The sequence below is a fragment of the Lissotriton vulgaris genome, chromosome 12 (assembly GCF_964263255.1).
Source record: "Lissotriton vulgaris chromosome 12, aLisVul1.2, whole genome shotgun sequence".
Lineage (NCBI taxonomy): Eukaryota > Metazoa > Chordata > Amphibia > Caudata > Salamandridae > Lissotriton > Lissotriton vulgaris.
This window is the reverse complement of record NC_141700.1, coordinates 700030744-700057830: the sequence shown is the minus strand read 5'-3', so window position 1 is coordinate 700057830 and position 27087 is coordinate 700030744. Positions and strand designations below refer to the sequence as shown.

General features: G+C 44.8%; 1 protein-coding gene across 1 annotated transcript in view; it reads right to left on the bottom strand.

Annotated features, from left to right (window-relative positions):
• The window catches only part of LOC147678030 (uncharacterized), a 185029-nt gene extending 158561 nt beyond the window's left edge, over positions 1-26468 (bottom strand). Inside the window, exon 1 of the mRNA XM_086945604.1 lies at positions 25561-26468. Coding sequence (XP_086801730.1) covers positions 25561-25627 — 67 coding nt within the window. The 5' untranslated portion in view covers positions 25628-26468. The remainder of the gene's footprint in view (positions 1-25560) is intronic.
• Positions 26469-27087: the final 619 nt, after the last annotated feature.

Here is a 27087-nt window from a genome sequence, read left to right as displayed (position 1 = left end):
CTCGCATTACAAACGGAGGGAAAACCTATAGACAAATGCCATTGTTTGTAGGAGGAGAAGAATGCTACTACGTTGATCCTCTTACAGGGCAACGAGTGAATAGGGAGGAAGACTGTACTCTAGGTGCAGCCCTGGAAGTAGATCAGAGGGGACCATACGTAGAGGCTGAAGTAGCTGGATGTCCTACAACCTTTTTGGTGGATACGGGGGCCACTCGATCCACGCTGAGATCAGCGGTAGTCCCAGGTCTGCCAATATCGGGAGAGACGATTCAGGTGGTAGGAGTCGCAAACAAGAGGATGACGAATCCTTTGACAGAACCAGTGTCAGTAAAGATAGGGAATTACAGTGACGAACATCAGTTTGTAATCTGTGATTCTAGCCCTGTGTGTTTGCTAGGAAGAGATCTGTTGTGTAAACTAAATTGCACAATACATTGCACACCTGAAGGAGTAGAAGTGCAGACCAATGATGAGGATGCCGATTTTAAGGTTGTAAACTCGCAGGAGTGCGTGGAACTATATCCTACCTTAACAGTGGAGGAGCTTCCACAGGATTTGAGGGAGAAAGTGTCAGCTGAGGTGTGGGATTTTACTGGAGAGGAAATAGGATTGATCAAAGGAGTAGAACCAGTAAAGATCTTGGTAAGACCCAATGCTGAATATCCAAGAACACCGCAATACAAGTTGACACCAGAGACGATTGCAGGAATAAAGCCTGTGATCGAATCCATAGTTAAACAGGGAATACTGAAGGAGATTGTGGGAAGTCCATGTAACTCCCCGATTATGGGTTTGCAGAAGCCTAGTGGGAAATACAGAATAGTGCAGGATCTTCGAAAGATTAATAATATTGTTGTCTCATGTTGTCCAGTGGTACCGAATCCATCAGTGATATTATTTCAGATACCGTTCCAAGCTGAATGGTTTACCGTGATAGATTTGTGCCAGGCTTTCTTTTCGATTCCTTTAGATGAAGAGAGTCAGTATCTTTTCGCTTTTAAGCTGGAAGATCGCGTTTTAACATGGTGTCGTATCCCCCAGGGGTATACAGAAAGCCCATCGATCTTTAACCAGCTATTAAAAAGAAATCTTGAAAGTCTAGTACTGCCCAAGAATTCGGTTCTAGTCCAGTACATAGACGACCTCCTAGTTGCGTCAGAAACTGAGGAAGCTTGCAGAGTAGACACCATAACCTTGCTAAATCACTTGGCCGAGAACGGACACAAGGTGTCTCCAAGTAAATTGCAATATTGTATGACTGAGGTGCAATACTTGGGCCATAGGATTGAAAAGGGAAAACGGAAGGTGTCTCCAGACAGAATAGAGGCGATCATGAAAATGAACGCGCCTACAACACAAAGAGAAGTCAGGATGTTTCTAGGTATGGTCGGTTATTGTCGGCAGTGGATAGCTAACTTTTCACTAAAGGCAAAACCGTTATTACAACTGACGCACAAAGGAGTAAGTGATCCGGTACCATGGGACAAAGATTGTTTGATGGCATTTTTGCAGCTGAGGGAGGACTTATGTCGTGCCCCGGCTTTAGGGATGCCTGATTACACAAAACCATTTTTGCTTTACTGCTGCGAAAGAGAAGGATGCGCGTTAGCAGTTTTAGCTCAGATACATGGAGATGCGCGTAGGCCAGTGGCGTATTTTTCGGCTACATTAGATCCAGTAGCCGCAGCGTTGCCCGGATGTCTCAAATCCGTAGCTGCAACGGGTGTCAGCATTGAACGTTCTGAAAGCGTGGTAATGGGACATCAGTTAGTGGTGTACGTACCGCATTCTGTAGAATTGTTAATGACCAGGACTAAGACTCAGCATCTGACAAATAGCAGGCTCACACGCTACGAGCAAGTCATACTGGCTGCCGAGAATGTGACCCTAAAGAGATGCTCCGTCTTGAATCCTGCAACTTTGATGCCACTTCCAAATGAGATAGATGATGAAATTTGTACAGACCATGATTGCCTTGATGTGACTGAACTATGCACCAAACCGAGACCCGATATCGTAGATGAGCCATTGACTGACCCCGATGAAATTTTCTTTGTTGATGGTTCATGTGTAAGAGACGATATCGGTCAGCTGAGAGCAGCTTATGCAGTTTGCACAATTACGAGAGTAATAGAAGCCGCTTGCCTGGAAGGAGTACACTCCGCTCAGGTAGCTGAAATTGTTGCTTTGACGCGTGCTTGCCTAGCAGGCGACAAACTTCGAGTCACCATATACACCGATAGCCAGTATGGTTTCGGGGTAGTTCATGATTACGGGCAGTTATGGTCTCAAAGAGGTTACATGACCTCCTCGGGTTCTCCAATTAGGAATGGAGAATTCGTGAGATTATTGTTAGAGGCATTGCAAGGTCCAGCAGCCATTGCAGTTGTCAAATGTGCTGCGCATACAAAAAATGTAGATTTTGTGTCCCAAGGTAACCGCTATGCGGATGAAGTAGCGCGTTACTGCGCAGAACAGGGATATTCTCACACTGATGTAAAAGTGGGGGGAATCCAAGAAAGAACTGAATTGACAATGTTGTTGGATACTGTAGATACGTGGGATGAGCTAAGGAGTGTTCAGGAAAATGCACCAGATGATGAGAAAAAGAGTTGGGAAACAGCGGGTTGTACTAGAAGTGAGATGAACTTCTGGATATCTGCAGATGGGAGAGCAGTTTTACCAAATGAACCTGTTAGTCCAATGGCAAGGAAATTGCATGGATCAGCACACATAGGTAGAGACGCTATGGTGAGAGTATTCAGACAAACGTGGTTCAACCCGAAGTTCAGAGTAGTGGCAGAAGCAGTGTGTCAGCGATGTGCGATCTGTCAGCAACTAAACGTGGGCAAGAGAACACCAGTCACTTTGAGTCACATTGGGAGGTCTGGGGGGCCTTTCAATAGAATGCAGCTTGACTTCATAGAAATGCCTAAATGCAATAGACTCAGATACGTTTTAGTGATTGTTTGTATATTTTCTAGATGGGTTGAGGCTTACCCTACACGTAGGTGCGATACACTTACAGTAGCAAAACTGTTACTTAGAGAGTTGATACCAAGGTTTGGGGTGCCATCCTCTTTGGAATCGGACAGAGGAACTCATTTTAACAGCGAAATAGTGGAGATGCTATGTTCAGCTTTGAGTATCGATCAGAAGTTACACTGCAGCTATCGACCAGAAGCTTCAGGGATTGTAGAGCAAATCAACAGCACAATCAAGTCCAGACTTGCCAAAGTTTGTTCATCAACATCCCTGAGTTGGCCAGACGCACTTCCAGTGGTTCTTATGAGCATACGTAGCACACCAGATAGGAAAACAGGTCTCTCTCCTCATGAAGTGCTAATGGGGAGAGCCATGAGATTGCCATTGGTTCCGACTGCAGCACTAGTGAACATCACAGACGATTTGATCTTGGACTACTGTAAGGGACTATCTGATGCCGTTAATTCTGTGTCCCTCCAGGTCCAGGCTGCAGAGGTTCCATCAGCACAAGATTTGTGCCATGACCTGAGTCCGGGGGACTGGGTTTTGGTGAAAAAACACGTCAGGAAGAACTGTTTAGACGTGCGCTGGAGAGGACCGTTTCAAGTCATACTTGTGACGAATACTGCAGTAAAGTGTGGAGGTTTGCCAAACTGGATACATGCCTCACACACCCGAAGAGTGCCAACACCTCTAGAAGAAACAGCTCCTCTCTCGGAGGAGAATCCGGCGGAAAGCGGAGAAGCCATAGAGGGGGAAAGCCAAGCTGTGGAGGTGATCGAAGAGGCTGAGACTGAGACGGAACAGGTCGACGAAGGTCAAGACACCAGTGGGACCGAAGTCGCCTCAGGAGAAGAGAGTAATTGGGAGATCGAATCAGATACTGAGCAAGCAGAAAGTGACCAAGAGACAAGTCCAAGAACAAGGAGCGGGAGGACAAGGAGTGATGAAGCTAGTTGGCCGGAGAGAAGGAGAAGGCCAAGCTTAAAAGCAGATCAAGAAAGAGCTCTTGTCCCGATCGCTGAAGAATCGGATCAGGAAGAGGAAACTACAGACTCAGGAACTGAAGGTCCAAGAAGATCGAGAAGGGTACGTGTGCCCTGCAGAAGGTACACCACCCCAGAGTGGACTTATCTAGCAGATGTCTTGGGGACAGAAATCTGGGAGAGTGAAGAAAGTGAAAGTAATCGATCACGATCCATTTGTGGCAGTGGAGATATGGATGTTGACGCCTGGACTCGAGACTGAGGGGTTACTGACTTTCACACTTCCCATACCCCCATATTTGAGTCAAATCCAAGATCTAGTGCTAAATAGATTACAGTTTCCGACTTTTGGTCATCAAATTCCAGAGGAAGAAGAAAAGGTCATTCGTTTTGAATTATTGGAAATTGTTGTGAAAGCTGCAGGCGCGAGAATAATTGTTGATGCATAAAGACTTTTGTATATAAGCTATAAAGAAGAAGATAATTTAGCGCCGAGTGGAAAGAAGAGAAAAAATTAGGGATTACATTTAGAGGACGGAGAAGGGTTAGGGTTGTCTGTTGCTAAAAGAGAAAAGACATTGTTGCGAAAAAGAGACTTTGTTGATAAAGAGCACTTTACAGACTGAGAAAGCAAATAAAGCAAACAAAGACTGGAAAAGAAAAACTTTTCGCAAAAGAAGAAGCTAAGCTGTTTGATAACATGGAGAACGGCAACCCAAACCGAAAAGCTAGATGCATAGTAGGTACACTTATAACGGTAGTAATTTTTCTCATAATTACAGTAGTGACAATATCATACATAATAGGACATGAAAGTGATAAAGAAACAGCAGATGTAAAGCCTGTAACGACTTTGAGACCTGCTCTTGTGGGGAAGAAGGAGGAGAGCAATGTAATACGTGAAAAGGCGTTACTGGCACATGAAGCTCGTAGATTACATGTAGACGAGTCACAGGGAAACTTTAGGTCAAATGCATATGCTAAATTATTATATGAGTATATCGATGCCATGGAGGCCAAAGAATGCTATGTATGTATGCAATTGCCGGCTTCTGTAGACGAAGGCATTAGATACCATCATCTCCCATTGACTTATGGGATAACATGTAGTTTACTGCTTAGTATATTTTATGGTAGGGAAGGATTCGAGTACTACTTTTCAAATTATGATTCGGTCCTGCCTGAAGTTTCGAATTATAAGCAAATGAATAAGTGGGACTATTACAAAAAGGAGGATAGATTAGCCAAATTCTTTCTTCCGTGGGATACATTAGATACATCATACGCACGCAGAAATAATCTAACTTGCAAAGTGTCAGAGGTAGAGAAAAAGTTCATAGGACAAGTAGACGACAGATACAGAAGGCAGAAGATTCTAAAAATGTCAGGACAGTGGAAAACTGATTGGACCGAAGAAGAGAAGGCACATAAAAAGAAAGGTAGCAATGGTCCAATAGCTTTGGATAGGACGCAGAAAGGAAAGTTATGTTTAACTCGAAGCAAGACGTATTATGAGAGTGTATTTGTAGGTGAAGTAAATTGCGAACATGCTTTTAGATTAGAGTACTATACGAAAGATTTCATGAAAGGGATGCAAGCTATTCCGAATGTGTATTTTGTATGTGGAAGAAATGCCTATGTAAAACTGCCTGACAATTGGTATGGTTTGTGTTACTTGGCAATTGTCTTCCCCAAAATATATCATGCCAAGGATTTAGTGATAATAGAAGGAAAGGCTTCGATGAGAGCGAAAAGGGAAGTAGGAGATGCAGAAGTGGTTGGAGACATATTTGGAGCGATGTTTCCTATGTTAGGTTTAATACTTAACGATGTTAAGACTAGGAGACTAGCTACAGTTGTAGATAGACTATCTGCAAGCACTGCAAGGTCATTAATGTTAGTAGAAGGCGAGATGCAGTCGATTAGAGCAATGGTTCTTCAGAACCGACTTGCTTTAGATGTACTGCTAGCAAAAGAAGGCGGAGTTTGTAAGGCTTTGAAGGTTCAGGAATGTTGTACTTATATTCCTGATAATTCAAAACCACTTGAGAAAGTCATAAGCAACATTACACAGATTCATCAAGAGATCGAAGATTTATCAAAAATAAATGTTTGGGAAAAAGTAGGTCATGGAGTAGGAAAGGTTGGAAATTGGTTTGCCAACCTTGGTAAAAGCATAGTGTGGTATATATTAAAACCTGTATTGATAGTATTCATTTGCATAATTACAATATTAGGGTTAGTAAAATTGTATAAATGGTATAGGTCGAACCGGTTACAAAGATCCATGAGAGAGCAAGAAAGGAGATTGGCTGTATTACAAGACCAACAGTACAAAAGTTTAAGAGCTCTCGAAACGATGAAAAGAGGGAATATTGTAACTAGTTCTGTGTAAGGGTGCTATTCAAATTGCATTTAGTGATGACTCCAGAAGTCATCAAAGGGGGGAACTGAGAGAGCGCAATTTGAATAAAAAACATGTATGAACCATATTTACAAGCATATCGCATAAACATAGGAGTTGTAACGTGAAGTTGACACTTATAGCATAAAGTTAACTGTTATAATCAAAAGTTATATAGGAAATGTAACTGTATTCACTTTTGAACATGTATTAGATTTAGAAGGCCCGTATACGTAGTGGGCTAATGTATAGAATTGTAGAAATGCTTACGAAATGTAGAACTTGCAAAGTAGAATTCATGTACGTGTGTAGCTTTAAATGGAGAAACCGCGTGAAATGTAACATGGAGAAATGTGCAGAGAACATATACGGCGATGTAACAAATGAGAATATAAAGTTATACTCTATGTAATTTATATGTACAATATATTCACTTATATGTAAAGGATTTGCTAAATACGAATATATATAAATGTGTGTTAAAGGCTTCTTGTAAGAAATGTTAGAAGGGTTTAGGTCATTTGTGGTTTTAACCTGACTGACCAAGGGTTCGCAGGAGTGTAGTCCGCTGTTTGTAATTTAGTGGGCTCACAGGAGTCGTGAATAGCCTTGATGTGAACGTGCGAGCCAAGGAGTCTAGTGCTTGCTAGATTTAAGGTGACAACGCTGGACAAAGTTTATGGCCTAAACGTGATAAGAAGCGCTTGGAATTTGAGAGTTGTTTTGAGAAGTCCATTCACAGGACCAAGAAAGGTTATATACATAACTATAAAGATTAGGGTTCTGCTGAGGTAATTGACTTATGCTCCGAAAATGTCAATTGTAATATTGAATGAAGTCACCAACAAGAAGACGAAGATGACATCTGAGGAGAAAGGTCAACTTAACGGACGACGCAAAGAGATGAAGCCATGAAAAAAGCTAGAAGATGACCTCACGGGGAAAGTCCGTGGTGGGCGTCGAAGGGGCGTTCCACCCACACTGTGATTGTGTATTTTAGGGACAGCACCCCGGGGAGAAGTTAGCAATTAGCGAAGAGCGAAGGGCGAAGGCGAAAGCGAACAGCTCCGAGCAGAGGCCATCATAGAGAGCTCAGAATAGATGACTTGAGCAGATGCGCTGAGAGAGATCAGAGCGCAAGAGAGCAGTAGGCCGAGGACCCTTAGAGAGCGGATGGGTAGGCAGAGAGGGTACTGCTTCTTAAACTTAAGTTACCTTTAGAGGCTAAGAGAGTTTGAACTTCTTTGGAAGTCAAATTGCTGACACCTTTTTAGGTTAGGAACTTGCGAAGTAGGGATGTCACGTAGTATAGAGTAGGGACAGATTTAACTTGATTATTTTCTCTTTCTGTAGATGACGCAAAGGAACCACTTCACATCGATGCTTTAATTTGCTGATTTGAATTGATTTTGTATTCTTTTGTATACGTTTTGAGATTTATCCTGAGAGGATTGTATTCGCATTTAAATTTGACTTTTATATAAAACTTTCAAACTTCATCAGTTGTAAGTGGTTCTTCAGAGTGGCGTCAGTTAATGGGGCTTATCTAACCTATGCGGGGTTTGTCTTTTACTCAATGACAGATAAAAACCGGTCCAAAATTGACGAATGAGATAAGTTATTAAATTGCTCATAAATTGATATTAAAATCTCATTCCCCGCAAAGTTTAGCACTGGAAAGCACATTAGGAAAAAAAGATTTTGCGCTATTTTGCGTCACTTTTGTAACGAAAACACAGCATAAAATTTTAGTAAATCTCCCCCTTAATGTCCAATCTGCACTGTCTTGAGATTGGCCTGAGGATCAAAATCGTACCCAGATTTTGCTCTGCAGGTGACCTTTAAAAAGATCCGATTTCTGATTTTTAATAAAAGTTCCCCCTGTTTTTTTTGTATCCTCCCCCCATGAAGGAGTTGCTGGGGGGATTTGGGGTGAGGGGAGGGGGGTTATTTCAATGTTCCTAAACCAGGCCCTATTGTCTTTTAAATAGATTGTAAATCTGACTAGACATGGCGTTTATCAAATGTGCTTCTGAGTTGCAGTCCTTCTTCCACCTCTTCTACTTAGCCTTGGCCAATCGCTATCTCAGCCTTCAGAGCACCTTGGATAGTCAATTGGGAATAAAAAGTGAACAATCCTCTGTGCTGATGTTGTGGAGTGTCAGGGCTGGTACATCATGCCAGGCCACTCAAGACATGCCGGCCAGCCCTCTTGTCTCACAAGCCCCTGACTGATGAACTGCTTTGAAGAGAGGAATCTGTCTGCCCAAGTCCCCTCGCTGGCACTGTCCTGCTTGAAGATAAAGAGTAGGGCATTGGGTTTCTTGTACTGCAGGAGCCAGGATAGGCACCGCAACTGCTGAACAAGGCTGCAGAAATCAGGAAAGTCTGCCACCCTACTGACGAGCCTCTCTATGTCGTTTTTTTTTTTTTTAACTTTATTAGAAAAAATATTTTTATAGTTCAAATATTTTAACCAAAATTGTTCAAAGAGCATAACAATAAAGGTCAACTTACTTATCGAAGCTATTGTCAATCAAAGATGCAGGCTGTGTAACTATTACAAAGAAACAATCCTGCATCTTTTATATACTTCTGCCAAGGGGTTACAACACAGAGAAAGATTTAAAATAAACAGGTCTTTCCTGCTAACAGACTCTCAAGATGCACAAAAGCATTAAATCACTGTTTAAATTAAACATAGTAGAATTGAGTCGCACTGCTAAATTCTTGCAGGGCACGTTTAGAAAACTACTTTAACCCCTCCCCTGCTGATGACGGAACGCTCCGTCATCAGCTGCGGTCGCGCTGTGCTGATGACGGAGCGGTTCCGTCACGGCCCGCTCGGCACGCCTGCGCGGCGTGGATTCCGCGCCTGCGCTGAGCGTTCTATTGAGCGGGCGGGGCCGTGACGGAACCGCTTCATCATGAGCACAGCGTAACCGACGCTGGTGACGGAGCGGTTCCCTCACCAGCATGCGCCCGCCGCTCGGCCGCCCTCCCCCCTTAGCACTGCGGCGGAATAGCCGCCGCAGTGAAGGGGTTAATTTTCTTCGTAAAATGTTAGAGGACAGATTTATTAAGAATTCACGCAACACAGTGCAGCAAGACACGTTGCTGAGCTGCGTAGCCTAAATGGGAAAGAGCTGAAAAGCACCATACCTGCTATGATGTAGCACTTTTCTTTTCTCTCCCTGCACTGGCAGACTTGAGCCTGTCTAGTGCCAATGCCAGCGCAGGCACCCTTGCTCCATAGTGAAAGAGGGATACCTTCCTGCACAAAACAACCCAAAAAGGCATTTTCCTCTTTCTAGGCAAGTCCTCTGACCTCCTGGTCTGAGAATTGCTCTTCTCCCTTACTGCCCAATGTATTTTTGCTTTTATCTCTATTGTATTTTTAGCCTGTGTTTCAGCCAGCCGCTGCTTCCCCTGTGGCCCCTCCCCCTTGCTGGTTCCCCCCTCCCAGCTGCACAACTCTCCCCCTCCCCTATTTTATGGCGCCTGCTGTGGGTTCAAGCAGCTGGCACGCCGAAGGCGCACCAAGGGCCAGCCCGTCCGTGCCCGTCGGCAACCCGACGGCAACCAGCGCTAGGGACCCTGGATCTCCGACCATTCAACGCTACGACTCAGCCACCCTCCTGGCACTCAACCCCGGAAGAAAAAACTGCCAACTGTCCATGCCGAAGACAACCCATGGCCAGTTCTCATGCCATCATTGCAGCCAGAACTTCACCACCGCCCGCCTCCCTAAATACATCCTCCTTAACGTGCGTTGGATGAACAGACAAGCCGTAGAAATCTGGAACCTCCTGGACACCTTCTTACCTGACGTCACCTTCTTTACAGAAACCTGGACCAACGCCTCCTCGGCCCCTGACATCGCCATCGCTGACAGGTACAAGATCCAGAGAAAGGACCGCCCCAACCAACCGGGAGGAGGACTCCACGCACAAAAACTCCCTCCGACTCTCCACCTCGAGTGACACCTTCTCGACGGCCGAACACCGCCATTTCCAGATCCAGACCCGCTCTGACTCAACACTCCAGGGCACCCTCACCTACAGACCCCCAACCCCCGATCCCTCTTCGCTGACACGATCACCGACCTCATTGCACTCCACGCCATTGCCTCCATGGATTACGTACTCATTGGAGACCTGAACTTCCATCTCGACAACCCCAGCAACCCCAACTCCACCACACTCATTTTTGACAAATTTTCCAACATCGGACTGAAACAACTCATCAACACACCAAGCCACAAGGCAGGACACACCCTCAACCCCATCTTCGCAAGAGGAAACAACTTCTATATCAGCCACACAACGCAACCCCCATGAACAGACCACCACTACGTACACTTCTTTGTCAACAAATCCAAGCCACCCTAACCCGCTCGCGCCATCCATGAAGGAACTCGAGCAGAGTCACTGAGGAGCAGCTTAACTCCACCCTCACCCAGGACACCGCAACGCGGCAACCAACGCCAACCATGCAGCCAGGGAATGTCCCACATGGATCTCCAACTGCAGAGACAAGCTCGCCCCACTACGCAACTCAGACAAACAGCGCACCAGGAAGGCCGCCTAGTACACTACCGACCTCCAGAAAGCCAGACGCACCTGCAGACGCCTCGAGAAGAACTGGAGAAACAACAAGACACCTGAAAACCACACCTCCTACAAGAAAGCCATGACAGAGTACCACCAATGGATCCGAACCACCAACAGAACCTTCATCCACAACAAAATCCTCAACAACTGCAGCAACTCCAAGGGACTCTTCAGTGTCATCCAGGAATTCACCACACCCCTCAGTGAAACCACAGACATCACCCCTTCCCAGTACCTCTGCGGCAAGCTCGGATCCTACTTCCACCTGAAGGTCAAAAACCTCTACAACAGCTTCCACAACCAAACTCCTGACTCCACAACAATCCCACCCTCCAGCAATGCTGCCCAGCCCACCATTTCTGCCTGGACACCGGTCACCACCGAAGAGACGGCCTCGAACATGAAAGGCATCCTCTCTTGGGCCCCCATAGACCCTTGCCCACCTCACAACTACCACAGGCCGCTGCTGCCATCGTGCCAGAATTATGATTCACCATCAACACCACCTTTAAGACCGGCACTTTGCCGAACGACTAGAAATGCGCAGAAGTCAGACCCCTGCTCAAGAATCCCTCAGCAGATCCCATGGACCACAAGAACTACCGGCCCATCTCGCTCCTCCCCTTCGCGGCCAAAGTCACTGAGAAGACCGTCAACGCAGAACTAAGTAGGTTCCTCAAAGACAACTCCATGCTCGACCCCTCTCAGTCCGGATTCTGAAGCAATCACAGCACCGAGACCGCCCTATCGCCGTCACAGACAACCTATGCACAATCCTCAACCAAGGCTAGACCGCAGCCCTGATCGTACTCGACCTGTCAACAGAGTTCGACACCGTCTCCCACCGCACACTCGCCACCCGATTACATAATGCCAGCATTCAAGGAACCGCCCTCGATTGGATCCACTTGTTCCTCATCGGCATAAGCCAAAGGATCAGACTGCCACCCTTCCTCTCCGAACCCATGGAAATCAACTGCGGAGTACCCGAGGGGTAATCTCTGAGCCCAACCCTCTTCAACGTCTACATGGCCCCCCTTGCCGCCATCGTCAGACAGCAGGGCCTCAGCATAGTATCCTATGCCGATGACACCCAGCTCATCCTCTCCCTCACCATAGACCCCAGCACCACCAGACTCAACTTCCAGGAAGGATTGCATAATGTCGCATCCTGGATGAAAAACAGCTGCCTGAAGCTCAAATTGGAGAAGACAGAAGTCCTCGTCCTCAGAACCACTCCATCAGCATGGAACAACACGTGGTGGCCCTCGGCAGCCTCCCACTCCAACGGACCATGCCAGGAACCTCGGCATCATACTCGACTCCTCCCTCTCCATGAAGTGACAGGTCAACGCCATCACTTCCAGCTGCTTCAACACCCTCTGCATCCTCCATTAAACGTTCAAATGGATCCCCCTCGAGTCAAGGAAGACAGTTACCCACGCAATCATAACCAGCGGACTAGTCTACAGAAACTCCCTCTCCGCCGGCATAAACAAGTCTCTACTCAGCAAGCTCCAAACAATAAGGAAAACCGCCTCCAGCCTAGTCCTCGGTATCCCTCGATATGAACACATCAGCCAACACCTTTGGAATCTCCACTGGCTCCCCATCGAGAAGAGAGTTACTTCGAAGATACTCACCCACGCATACAAATGACTCCACAACACCGGAACCCAATACCTCAACGATAGAATCACCTGCCACGTACCAAAAAGAGACCCCCGCCCCAGGCCTTGAGACCCTCGCAGGTGAGTAGCTTGCTTACAATCTCCCTGATTGATCATGCCTGATGCAGAATCCATCAAGTATAAAAAGAGGAAATATTGAGGACAATGTTTTTTTTTCTCCAGGTTGCATCTGTTTGTCATAGACTTACCAATTTCACGCAATTCCAGCGTTACAAACTTTAGTAAATTTGTAAATGCGTGCAATCCCTGGGTGGATGCACTGGAACGCCCATGCTCCGCCCATGTCAGCCTTCCACTAAGAAATGTAACGCACGCTGCTGCATTGCGTTACATTTCCTTAAAAAACTACGCAAGGCCATGCAAAAATGGCCTTGATTATCCCAAATAAGCCTTTGTATTGCCCTTCGTAACATTGCGTGGCACAATAGCAAAGCTTGAGTAAGTCTGCCCCATGGTTTATAAATCAATGTATTCACTGTTTTTAGTATTGAATGTTTTTTTCCTAAAGGTTTTTTTCCCCATGAATTATTAGAGCATGCATTTAGTGCATCCTATATAGTAGAAGACCGTGTTGTTCTATTTGTCAGAATATGCAGACAAGACGAGGGTATATATTATATGCAAACCAGACGATACTATGTTATATATTTTGGTGATTGTAATTATTGTAATTAATCTGGTACAATAAACGTTATTACTTATGCTTAGAACGCAAACATGTAGACCCTGATAGTGTTCTTATGTGTTTGTTTTTGCAAACGTGGTAAATGAAATAGAAAACATCCTCACCACAGCAACTGTAAAAAAAAAATACAAAAAAATACAAAAAAAACAACAGATAACCTATTTTTCTACCATTCCTCGCCCCTCTGCAGACAAACATTTAAAGCCTTTTGACGCCAAAAACAATGGCAGTGAAAGAAATTTAGTGGAGAAGTGTGGCTCACTGGTTAGAGGAGGCAGACCCTGAAGCTGAGGTCAGACCCGGGACCAGGGTTCGATTCCGACGCAGCAGGGTCCTGAACCCAATTGTCCACGGACTCGATAATTCTCGCTTCGGTGCCCACTCTAAGCACGAGTTCACACTATGCAGCTCTGGGCAACAAGCTTGCTTAATCTCCACAACGGCCCCCCGCGGCGGGATGCCTGACTTTCACCTTGGGGATGCCCAGCACGGGTGATCTCACAGGGAAAAACCAGGACGGGTTCACAATGCAAGCGCCGAGATGCCCAAGGGTAAAATCGAGCGCTATATAAGAACATACATACATACATGAGACTGGAAAGAAAGCAACCAAGTACACACACACTCAAAATTAAAGCGATTAAAGTCGTCAAGTAAAAGAACGCAAAAGAGAAGGCCACAATTCCCAGCAAGTTTGAGAGAATTGAGTGGACCTATCAGAATAGCAACTGCAAGCACGATATGTTTCACAAAGTAACATAAGAAAAGGCGAACAGGGAAAAACATCTAATTACTGTTTGTCATTCAAGTTTACATATTTTGCCGCTGCAAGTAATAGCACATCAAGTTTTGTGCGCTACAAATGATGTTTGTCAATGAAATACAGAAGCCGGAGTTAGGTCTCAAGAGCCATGGGTACGACAGTAGTTTTTGACATGGCCAATCAGAAACAAGGTCATAAAAAAGCAACGATATTTTTATTCGAGTTCAAGATAGGCATATCCGATCCTCATGCAGAAAAACAAGTCTGAAGGGCCAAAAACGAGATAGGTAAACAATGTAATTGGCTTAGGACAAGGAAGCTTAAGTCAAATGCCACATCACCTGTCCAACAGAGAAAATAAGTAACTTGTAAAATACCTCGCCCAGGAAAGAATACAAACTAAATATTGATGAACAGAGAAGTTAAGCAAGACTTGTATTTGAAGTTACTGTAAAATTTGAAAGGAATGTTTAAGTAAACGGATTCACTGACTTCACAAGCACAAATAAATGCAGTAAAGAATGACTAATACAAGTAGGGAGGTAAGGTAAAAAAAAATATGTTGAAATGCATTAGTGCCATCACAAAAACCCATATTTACAACAAGGGGTGGTGAGGGACAGAGTCTCTGAATTAAACAGAATACTCTCACCCAGTCAAGAGATCAGGGCTAGATCCAACACCGTTTTTTAGCTCACTGCACCATCCCAGTTTCAGAACCTGACTGTATGCAAATTAGTCTGTTCCTGTCCCAGTGCATGATGGGAACAGGGCAAACCAAACTACAAAAGCCAATTCTTACACTGGGAAGGAAACAAGCTACCGGGGACCGGTTTCTGGCATTTCAGCCTCTTCGGCCCGGCTTGCTTGAATCCTGATGGTGCAATGAGCAAGGGACTCACATCTGAGTATACCCTTCCACGCTTAGGGTGGACAAAAATATTTACAACAAGGGGTGGTGAGGGACAGAGTCTCTGAATTAAACAGAATACTCTCACCCAGTCAAGAGATCAGGGCTAGATCCAACACCGTTTTTTAGCTCACTGCACCATCCCAGTTTCAGAACCTGACTGTATGCAAATTAGTCTGTTCCTGTCCCAGTGCATGATGGGAACAGGGCAAACCAAACTACAAAAGCCAATTCTTACACTGGGAAGGAAACAAGCTACCGGGGACCGGTTTCTGGCATTTCAGCCTCTTCGGCCCGGCTTGCTTGAATCCTGATGGTGCAATGAGCAAGGGACTCACATCTGAGTATACCCTTCCACGCTTAGGGTGGACAAAAATATTTACAACAAGGGGTGGTGAGGGACAGAGTCTCTGAATTAAACAGAATACTCTCACCCAGTCAAGAGATCAGGGCTAGATCCAACACCGTTTTTTAGCTCACTGCACCATCCCAGTTTCACAAAAACCCAGCATGTAATATATTTAACAATTGTGGCATGAAAACATATAGTGATATTTCCAAAGTCACACATTATTCAGTGAATCCCAGAAATCATGGTGAAACCGAAGGTCCATTTGGGGACAGTACTTAAATTCAAGGTCACAAAGTCTGCAAGACATATCGACCGAGACTTTAAGACCTATTTTGTCACCCTTGCATGTACCCCTTAAAGCCCTGATGACAGGTACGCCAGTTTTTTGTGTGGGGAAACTAGAGAGCCAGAATCAGTTTCTGACCGATACTAAAAAAACACAGGGGCATATTATCAAGGGGGTTTATCTCCGCTTTTTTGGCTTTAAAAGCCAAGAAAGCGGAGATAAAATTATCTCCCTATTACCTAGCTGTCGCTAACACCAGTTAGCGACAGCTAGTAGGAGATAGCGACCATCTTGGGCCCCGCTTTGCATGTCAGTGATATTTATCACTAATGACATTACAAGTGGGCGTGCCAAGATGTTAGCGACTGGAAACAGTCGCTAACATCGCTATCTCCTATTACCAACTTTTGGAGATATTCGCGCTAAGCGAGAATATCTCCAAAAGCTAAAGCCTGCCCTGAGCAGTTCTTAGCCATGTTATCCAATGGAAGGTGGATAACATGGCTAAGAGCATTAGCTCGGTAATGCATGAATATCGCTGACTTTTCAGCGATATTCATGCATTTCGGCCGACTTTTATCGCTTAGGAGATATACCTTGATAATAGCAAGGGTCCTAAGCGATAAAAATCGCCGCAGCTCGGCGATAAAAAAATCGCCGCTAAACCAACATAGCGATAATTATCGCTAGTTGTTGGTAATATGCCCCACAGTGATTATAGGTTTTCTCTAAAGAACCGACAACACCCACACAGACCCAGAGATACCCTGGAGCATATTAGCAAGAACTTGCTATGTTTATCACAAAACGCGCTTAGCACGTTTAATTTTATTGCTGCCTATTACTGGATATTTTAGCGTAGAAAACATGCTATTAGCAACGTTTATCTACATTGTGCTACAATATCCAGCGATAGCGGCGAAATGCCTGAATATCGCAGCAAAACGTGTCGCTAAAGCAGCGATGAAGCCCTTACTAATATGCCCCCAAGTTCTTTACCAGGAAGTATAAATCGATTCTGAATAGAAAAATGCTCATATTTTCAGTCAGGCCCATTGCAAGTTTGAGGACCAGGCGAGCCTGGTAGGCTTTAGTCCAGTGGCGTAACAAAAGTCCCCACCACCCCTGTGGTGCGGGTGCCCCGAGCTCCTGGGGGCCCCCTCTGGCACTGGCAGCTCCCTGGCATGAGAGCTCTGAACTGGCTCCGGAGCGTCGGGGGCCCTGTGCATGTACTTTGCCCCCTCAAGTCCACTGCTTTCATCTGTCTGGGAAAAGCATTGCCTCTTCGCCTGTGCTGCTGCATGGGTTGGTTGAGGCTGGCCTGTCCTGCTGTTTATAAGCCCCTGTAGCAAAAAATACGGGTCTGGGGTCCCCAGACCTGGAATTATCAGGACTGAAGTTTGAGGACTCAAAACTTCCGGGCCCCGAGACACTTGAAATTGCAGGTGGCAGAATTCCACCTGGAAATATTGCTCCTATCAAAATTTGGTCACCCTTAATCACTGCCTAAGATGGATGCTGCTGCCAGGCCCAAAGAAATGTGTGACATTAAAAAAAGCACAATACAGCATTACCTTTATGATTTTGATCTCCCTGTTAAAGGTAGTCCCCGCCATGCACAATTTTGTCAACAATGGTGTCATTGCAAATGTTGCAGTGATATTATCAATTATATCATAGAAGATGCCAAGAGTGTTGTAATATGTGGGGTAATTGCATTGGGTGGCCGTCAGCCATGCGCTGCTACTGGAAAGGCTGAGTGAATTTGGCATCAAAGGCCGGGCTTTCGAGTGGTTGCAGTCCTTTCTGTCAGGAAGGACACAAAGAATACAACTCGGAGAAGAAATCTCCGCAGTGGGAGAAATAGAATGTGGGGTACCTCAGGGCTCGGCCCTATCCCCACTGCTGTTTAACCTATATCTGCAGCCTCTGATTGCCTCCCTGGCGACTATGGGCTGCACAGTATATAACTACGCAGACGACACGCAGCTGCTGCTGAGTGTTGACAATACAAACACCGCCCAACTCCACACTCAGAATATCTTGAGACACACGGTCCAGTGGATGACAGGAAACCTCCTACAAATCAATCCAGATAAGACTGAGGTTCTGGTTATTTCATCTGCCACCTCACCATGGTGTGACCTCTACTGGCCCGCAGAGTTAGGTCCAGCCCCAAAACCCAGTTTGAACGTGAAGAGCCTGGGGATTAAATTGGATTGTGACCTCTCTATGGTCAGCCAAATCTCCTCAGTTGTGGGCAGCTGTTCTAATATTATCCGACAGCTACGGAAATTGGTGCCTATCATTTCCCAATCTATGCTACGTTCCATCGTCGCAGCTACTGTGATTTCACGCATAGATTATGGAAATGCCCTCTACCTTGGCCTACCAAAAACCTTGACAAATAGGCTACAGGTGGTGATGAATGATGCCGCCCGTCTTATCTTCAGACAGCCAAGACACACTAAAGCATCCCCCCTGCTACAAAGCCTCCACTGGCTCCCTATTAAGGAGCGAATGGAATTTAAAAACCTGTGCATCGCCCATAAAGCCATCTATGGCATGGCACCCGCTTACATCAAAGATCGCCTGGCAATGTACAGCCCAAAGAGAGTTCTTAGATCCTCAGACTCTCAGCTATTAGTCTGCCCTCGGTACAAACTTGCCACCAAGGGCGGAAGAGCCTTTTCGGTGCTGGTTCCGCATTTATGGAACACACTACCTGAGCCACTACGTAAGGAAGGAAACCTCCTACGTTTCAGAAAGGGGCTGAAAACGCTGTTATTCAGGAGAGCCCTGTGAGCCACCTAGGCTGGTGGATGCCCTCTGTACTGTCAAAGTTGTTGTTTACCATCGATTCCCGAGCGCTTAGAGGCCTGTAGGTGATTGAGCGCGCTACAAATCAAAAATAACAATAACCCCTGCGGCGCAGGCTTTTGGCCTTACGTGGCATGGGGTTGGTCGCCGAGCCCTACATAGAGCCCCTCACAGGCAAGCAGCTGTGCATGGAATGGGGTTGGCTGCAGGGATTCGCCTGCTGCTAGGCCATGCATTCATCGCCTTACAAGCAGCCAACCCCATAGAACAAATGCCTTCTGGCTGCATAGCTTGCGGTTGGTCTTGCAGGTCCTAGCCACACTCAGGCAGACTTATTGACTTTGTCGAAGCGTTGCAACATTGACATGTAAAAAGTAAGCCAATTGGCTTTCTCAAGTGGTGAACATATCAATATATATAAAGCAGACCTGTCTTCTTTCTCAAAAAATAACCAATATTGTTAATCTAATGTATATTTCAGTAATTCACACAAAGCAATGTTTCATAATTGTGATTATTGTAAAATGTTTAAGTAAGTTTTAATTAAAAAAATGGCTGTGACTTTTTTTGATATAGTTTCTAATATTGCATTCTGTAGGCTGAAAAATGCTATAGTAAAGACTCAGGCACATTTTATTTTAAAATAAAACCAACATGTCTATGAGTCTTTCTTATAACATTTAGCCTACAAAATGCAATTATAAAAATAACCACAAGGGGCCTCTGCACTCCTGTTAAAGAGCATAGAGCTTCTGCTAGGAGTGCTTTACAACATATGGTCAGTTCTCCTCAAGCTATGGAATTAATGACCTAGGATATTTACTGTTTATTTTTATGTAGTTGGGGGGCTACCACACTCTTCCAGCCCCCACCCCAACAACATTGAAAAAAATGCTTGGTGGTGAACCTGCTCCTTGTAGGGACACTATCAAGCTAAAAAACATTGTAATTAGCCCTCGCATGGCATCATGCAGAGCTACGTCATGGCGCAGTGAATAATAATTGAGAGGCTCCACCCACTCATTTTATTTTTCTTTTTAAAATATTTTTATGGGTGTCCTAGTGCTCATCCGGGAAGCCTACATGTTTTATTATAGATGGGGGCCGTGAGGAAACCCCTGGACCCCTGCGGCCTCAGCTGGCACACATTGTGTGTGCTGGCAGGAGAAACCATATTTTTATTAAATGGGTGCCCTGGTGCCCAGCCTGGACACCCAGAGCACCAATTTCGGTTAGAGACCACTGGGGCCCCAGGGCCCTTGATTTCCTAGCCAGCTCCTCTTGTGGGACCTTTTTTTAAAAGTAAGTGGGTCCCCCAGTGCCCCCACAGGGCACCCAAACTGCTGGCACTCTTGAGGGCCCTCAGGTGGTGCCCCCAAGCCCCCGTGGCCCCAGCCTGGTCCCCAGCAAACGCCATACTAGGTGCTGGAGAGAGTTACCACCTTCAGCTTTGGCTGGGCGGGAGCGAAGTTGAGTTTTTCTGCCCAGGATAGTGTGGGTAGGGTGTGCCGGCAGACAAGGAAGTACAATGTCACAGAGGTGAGCTCCCCAGGAACACTGTACATTATAGAACCACTGGGTATGGGATCCCTGAGCCTACTGAGGTTCGGGGAGGAGCTGCGCACCCACTCTTCCCTTTATTTTATGTATGGCCCTGGGGGATGGGGCCCCTAAAGCCTTTTTAGGCTTAGGGAAGGTTCTGCATGCCCCCTTACCCTTTATCCTATTGTTGGCTCCAGGGAAAGGGGATCCCGGGGCCTCCAAGAGGCTTGGGAAGGGTGGCAACACCCTTGGCCCTAAATGTGTTTGTCCGCCACCCCCATGAGCCGTATCCCACCCAAAGGTTATTTTTTTCAATAACATGGAAGCCCACATTTTTTAAAAATAATTTTGCAGTGGATTCATGGAACCTCTGTGAGTTTGCAGCAAACCTTTTTAAAAAAATGTTTGGCCGAAGGCGGGCTCCCTGTGGGGCCCTACTACCAGGCCTAGGGGTTTAGGTATTCCTGACCTGCTTCCTTAAACTTGTTATTTACCATTTTTCTAGGACTCAGGACTGAGTTCCGAATCCTAATATGGCTGTCGGCACATCATTATTGATGAGCTGGGTGGCAATTAGACCTCAGCTTGAGATCTCTCCCATGCGTGAATCCTCTGAAGCATGACATTTATACATTTTTGGAGTGCTGACTGCTCAAAAACTGCTGAACGGATTTTCACCACATAAAAAGGCACACTTCTGGACCAAAAACTAGCTTTCTGCCAAATTTGGTGTAAATCCCTTTAGCAGTTTCTGTGGTATCGCTGGTCAATTTTCCTATTGAAAATTTAATGGGGAAATTGCATATTGGGACACCGTTTCTGGACCTCCTCTTGACGGATCACCCTGAAACTTTCAAGGAGGGAGCTGAGGTGCATGAGACTTTTTTCTTGAAAGTGTTGTGAAGATTTGTCAAACAGAGCCAAAGTTATTAGGAAAACAAACAATGTTTTTTCTTATTGAAATGCAGACCTAACTATGACTACCTACCCCCACATATGCATACATATTATCTATTATAATGTATTATTTATTACATTGCTGGCTGTAGGACTGTATCAGGACTCAAAATAGGAGACGCTTCAGGTGGGGCATGATGTCTCTCCCCTTCTTGAAAAATGGCAAGGAACAGCATTTTATACTCTGTGCATCCGCATATATGCTGTATGTTATGGTGGTTTTGCTTTTGTTATAACAAAAGTTATTTCACCAAACCAGGACGTAACCGGTCAAGTTTGTGCAGAATGTAAAATCGCACTGAAGAGCTCTCATGACTATTTGTAGAGTTGTTTCTTTGGGTAAAGTAATTCTTGCCTGCATTCTGTGAGGCAGTAAAACTGTTTATTTCTTATGTCCATTTGACTGTACTGTAGTAGGAAACTCAAATTTGTCCTTTGCTATTCAGTACTAAATGTGTGTTTAATAAAAGAGTTGATCACAGCCTTGTTTAATTCATCCATGTTTAATTCCACTGCCATGGCAGTGGAAATAAATAAACCTAAATGAAAAAGGGACCCCTCAGGTCAGTAGTGGAAGAATGCAAATCATCCAATATGAACACTGTGAGAATGGAATGCTGCTAGGCAGGACAAACAAAAGATAGGGATGAAAGCCATCCAATCACAAGCAGGCATGTGAGATAGATAACAAAACCATCCATTCAAGAACAAGGGGCTGACCCAAAAGCCACTCTGTATATTCTGTAATGGAAACAAAAGGTCTGCCAGCAGACAGCTAAAAGGTGTAGCCGAGAGGAAAACAAAATTTACTGGCCTTAAATCCGTTTTTCTTAAAGATTGTAGAATACATTTGTAATAGAACACATTTTATTACCCCAGAATGCACCTGGGAGTCCTTTTGACATCTCTCCTTTTAACAAATGTTCTACCCTTGAGCTGGAACGCAGCATTGTGTTATGGTTGCTGCGTCAATACCCATTGGATTCTATTCTTGCAGATTGATTTTTCTGATAAGTTTAGGAAATCTAAAGTGGATAATAAAACATTGGTCCACAGTGGATACAGACAGCCTATGGCCACTTTGAGCTTGTGGAAGCGCATTTTGGCCTAGGCTTTGCAAGCGATGTGTACCTTTTATACGTGGCGTGCTGCAGTTTTGCGCTGCATTGAACTTTTTAATGGTACCTAAAGAGAAACATGTTCTGAGCCACATGAGTGTCCACAGAAAGTGGTAGTAAATATTCCCCATTTCCTTGTCCAGTCTTTAACTCCTTCACTGCGGCGGCTATTCCGCCGCAGTGCTAAGGGGGCGGGGCGGAAATGCGGCGGGCGCATGCTGGTGACGGAACCGTTCCGTCACCAGCGTCGGTTGCGCTGTGCTTATGCCCCGCCCGCTCAATAGAACACTCAGCGCAGGCGCGGAATTCGCGCCGCGCAGGAGCGTCGGGTGGGCCATGACGGAACCGCTCTGTCATCAGCACAGCGCCACCGCAGCTGATGACGGAGCGGTTCCGTCATCAGCAGGGGAGGGGTTGATCTAACGCAACAGCATGAAACAAGCACTGGCAAAGCCATAATATCTGGTCTTGGCAAGCTTGTGCTGGTTAATACATATATTTTTTAAATGATTGCAAGCAGATGCCACAGAAATAAAATAAATCTCTTGCCACCTTAACATGCCCACCATGAAGGTAAAAAAAAACATTCACTGATTGGATTTTAACAAATACGCCCTTCAGTTGTCCCACACATAATATTATTATTTGTGATGGAAAAAGACCCCCCAAACACTCAAGCTGCATGCACCTATAATGTTACTTTGTCACTTTATAGCAGAAACTTTATAACGGATGTATAAAATAGCTCATCATCTAACTGGGCACCCGAATTGCAGATAAAATAAGTAGCAGTTATTTAAGCGAAGTTAAAAAAACAAATGCATCCTTTTGAACAAGCCTTGCCACTGAAGAGAAAAGGACCATATTAAGGCAGAAATGAACAATGTGCACAGGACTTATGCAGTCACTCAAAGTGAAAATAGCCAATGGGTAAATTGGGTGGTCCCATTGCCCCATTCTGCATGCTGCGATGGGCAAAAGCAGAATATGAAATGCAATTTAACAAACCAGTTGATGAAGCCACTGACCAAAAGCCGATATACATATTGTGTATTATGCATACATTGTGTGGAATGAACAATAGTCAGGCAGACTTCTGAAGCTGTTTCACAGGCTAAACCTAAAAGTAGCCTTTCTGCAATACGTCACTGGGTAATAAGCCAATAGAAACACTGGTGGACTCCTTCAATCAGGGTTGACTTTTCCTAGATATTGCCATACTTCCTTCCCAAGAAGCAGGTGCGCATTCTTCCATTATGGCTGCCTGAAACAAATGCAGTATTAGAATCCATGTTTTTAAGTACACCAGAGAACAGGACTAATCCACCGGCTCCTACTGCTATTGTGGCGGAGATCTCCAAATAAAACCTATCGGAGAGGCGAAGGAGAAGGCCTCCATCCGTAGCTTTATGAATGTCATTTTGCAGTATGTGAGTTGCACTACTGTATAACTAATTTAAGTACTACAAAATACAGTTTGCCAATCAGCCAGTATTTCATTTTTATTTTTACCATCTCTCCTTGCTTAAATTTCCAAAATGATGTATCTTTTGTTTAAATAGTCAATTAAGTGAGATTAGACTTGCTTGCTTTTCACTACAGTTGCAAGTGCATCCTTGCTTCTTTCTATCAAACATAGCTGCTATACACTGCATTCGAAAGACATATTGCACTTTTTATTGAATTATTTTTCCAGACCTGAAGTACCAGTGTTGTGCACCCTTTCTTCTCTCTACTGACTCCGGTACCCCTCAACTCTTCCTCTTTGTGAAAACCACTTGCATTGTAATCTGGGTTTCTGCCCCTATGGGCTTACTTAGCCTTGGCTAGTTGGGCACCAAATAAAACCCCCATATATAGAGTTTAGTAAAAATGAAGGCTAAAGCACGTATTTTATATTGATTACAGCCATAAGCCAATATAATTACCATATTACGCTGTTGTACCATTTATGTGTTTCTAAAGCTCATAAATGTGTCTCAGTGGTGTTCAACAGTATTGTTATTATTTCTAAGGGTGGGCGTAGTTTGCGAAGTAACGCTACGCGAAGCTACGCGAAGTGCACTTCGCACTACGCGAACTTCACATAGCACTACGCGAGCTGCGTAGTAGCATGTTCGCACTGTGCAAGATGCGTTTTCAATGATTGCACAGTGCGGACAAGCATCCGGCACTGTGCAATCATTGAAAACGGCATCTTGCACAGTGCGAGCTGTAGTTTTCTGCTGCTCGAGTAGATTATTACTCGAGCTGCAGCTTTCTCAACGCGAACTGGTAGTTTCTCATTGAGAGCGGTTGCGAGCATGCGCAACCACTCACAATGAGAAACCTTACCTTCCCGCGTTGAGAATCTCGCCGGGATGTCATTTTGCTAGCTCGCGGTCGCGAACATGACGTTCAGGACCGCGAACAAGCAAAAAATGAGCACTGCACTACGCTACGCTGCACTGCGCGTGTTCACACTGTGCTACGTGCAGCTCGCGTAGTGCAAAGTTGCGCAAACTTCGCAAACTCTGCGAGCGTAGCGTAGTGCTTCACCCAGGGTTAATTATTTCATCATATTTAATGCTACTTTTTTTGTGAATTCATTAGGTCGTTTTGGTCCAGCAGCTCACACACGACCAGTAAGATGATCAGATGCAAATTATAAATGTCAAGTCGAGCTTCAGGCCATTATTGTAGCCGGGCCATTAATAAATGAATAGGCTGGTGTGTCAGTGACCAAGAGCTGGGTCTAGTTACTGTAGCTGGTCTGTCACAGACACATATCATGAAGCATATCTGGTTGCTTTACAGTACTTTTTTCTGATTTAGTAGCAGAACAGTCTTGCGAGAAAGACCCTGCGTCACTCTGGGGTGGTCACATAGGTTATATATATATATGCACCATGGAGCGTGTAAGCGTTAGCATTGCCTTTCACTCCGATTATGTTTTTCCCCAGTTTCCTTGTAAAAAGTAACCCAATGAATGATGCCACAACAGTCACAATAATGACAAAACCCGAATAAACATTATCAAATAATGGTACGTGGAAGAATCCTTCTTATCATTGCTGGTGACACTGCAATGGTTAAAAAAAGCAAGGTTGTTTTTCTTTTTGCCTGAAGATCCCTTCAAAACTCAAATTAAACCGTCTTCTACTGATATATCGATGCATTGGCCTAAAAAGGGATTTAAGTGTACTGTTAACATTCTATTTCTGTTTTTACCTCCCGCCATCATTTTGTAGATTAATTTCTTCACATTTAAAGACCATGGTCAGTTTGACAAATGTTTAACCGATTTTAGATTTTAGTTTTTTTTTATCCCTTCCTCCCTGCATTACTTCTGCTTTTTCTCACTATCATTAGGTAGAACACAGGTATGGGAGACATATTATTTCAGGGCAGTAGAGATGGGATTATAAAACCGAAAAAGGCAATATCCCCAAAATTAAAAAACTCACCGCAGATCACGTCTAGGATCAAGAGGAGCCCCAGGAGGCCCTGGATCACACAGGCTTTGAGCTTCATCTTCAGTCGCCACGTGCCGGGATCCACATGATGTGCAAAAGGTGGACAGAAGAGGGATGCTTTTGCAGATTTTTACCAACTTCACAAAAAACCCCAATTCTATGACCAAGTCCTTTTAAATGTACCTTCTTTGTCAGTCTGCCTTGTCCCTTTAACGTCTGTTGGGAAACTAACTATGTTGGACTGTCTTTCAGTCTAAGGGCGAGGAAGGTATATTCATGCAGAAATCCCCTTTATTTGTGGTCTGGAAGTGTGGAAATCTGGTCTTTAAGTTTTTGGTTCCTCTTGTTCTATGCCAAATGCTCCAATATATGTCAGTCCCTGGATACTCCCTTGTCCATGCAGAAGACCCTTTCGTAGGCAGTCGTGGCTGAAACGTAGTTGATTTTGATACACAAGGCTAGTGTTTTTGTATCTCTCTGCAGTCACACTTTGTCTATGCAGAGGTCTCCTCTTTCTGTTACTCTTTGGTCTTGTAGTCTGTGCAGAAGGCTCCCCAGGGTGTCAGTCCTTGGGCACACTCTGCTTATGTATGCGGTATGTGACGAAGACCTTGGCCATACGTAGTCTGTGCAGAAGGTTATTCCATTTGTTTGTCCTTGTAGATACACAGTTTTCAAAGAAGTCTATTCTGCTTGTTCCACCTGGGCCACACTGAAGGTTATCCCCTTTGTGAGTCCTTGACCACAGGTAGTCAATGATGAAGGCTCCTTGGTGAATCCACCTTTCTCACAAAAATTGCTGGTAGAAAGTTCCTCCTTGTGCGACTACTTCGATCGAGTTAGAGCAGTGATTCTGTCTTCTGATCTCTGACTCAGTCAGGCTCAAACTGCAATACTTCATCATTGTGTTCACATTTCACGTATTACAATGAGGTGGCCACACCTCAAACCAAAGCAAACGTTCCTGATAAGCGAAGGCGTGATATCACATTTATCACAAACTGCCTCTGTATCAGCCAGGCTAATGCTTCGTAGGCGGTGCGGCTCAGCAATGTCAACCTCTGTTGACTTTTCTTAAGTTGGATGACGCGAGTCGAACCTGGATATTCATACAGTCTGTTTCTTAACAAATATTACGTGATTTTCCTGTATGAAAGGTTTCCTCGAGCACCCTGATCAAGGTTAGGGATTCAACAGCCTACTCTTATTTCAGTCAAAATCTATACTTGTCGCTCATCTGCTAGTAACATAACATAACGTGTGTGTTTGTAAAGCGCATGTGCACTCAGAAAGGTATTTTGGTGCTGAATAAAAGATGTTTATTGTTATACAATTCAATGGTACTCATTTTATTTACCTCAGAAGGATAAAGGGTTGAGTGAGCCCAAGCGGATTTGAACATGTGGCTAAGAGGTCAAACACAAGCCCCTACAGTGGATGCATTAGTCAACTCAGCCACCAGACCCAGCTAGTAGGGGAAATGTCCCTGTTCTCAAAACTCTGTAAGGTAAAGTTCTG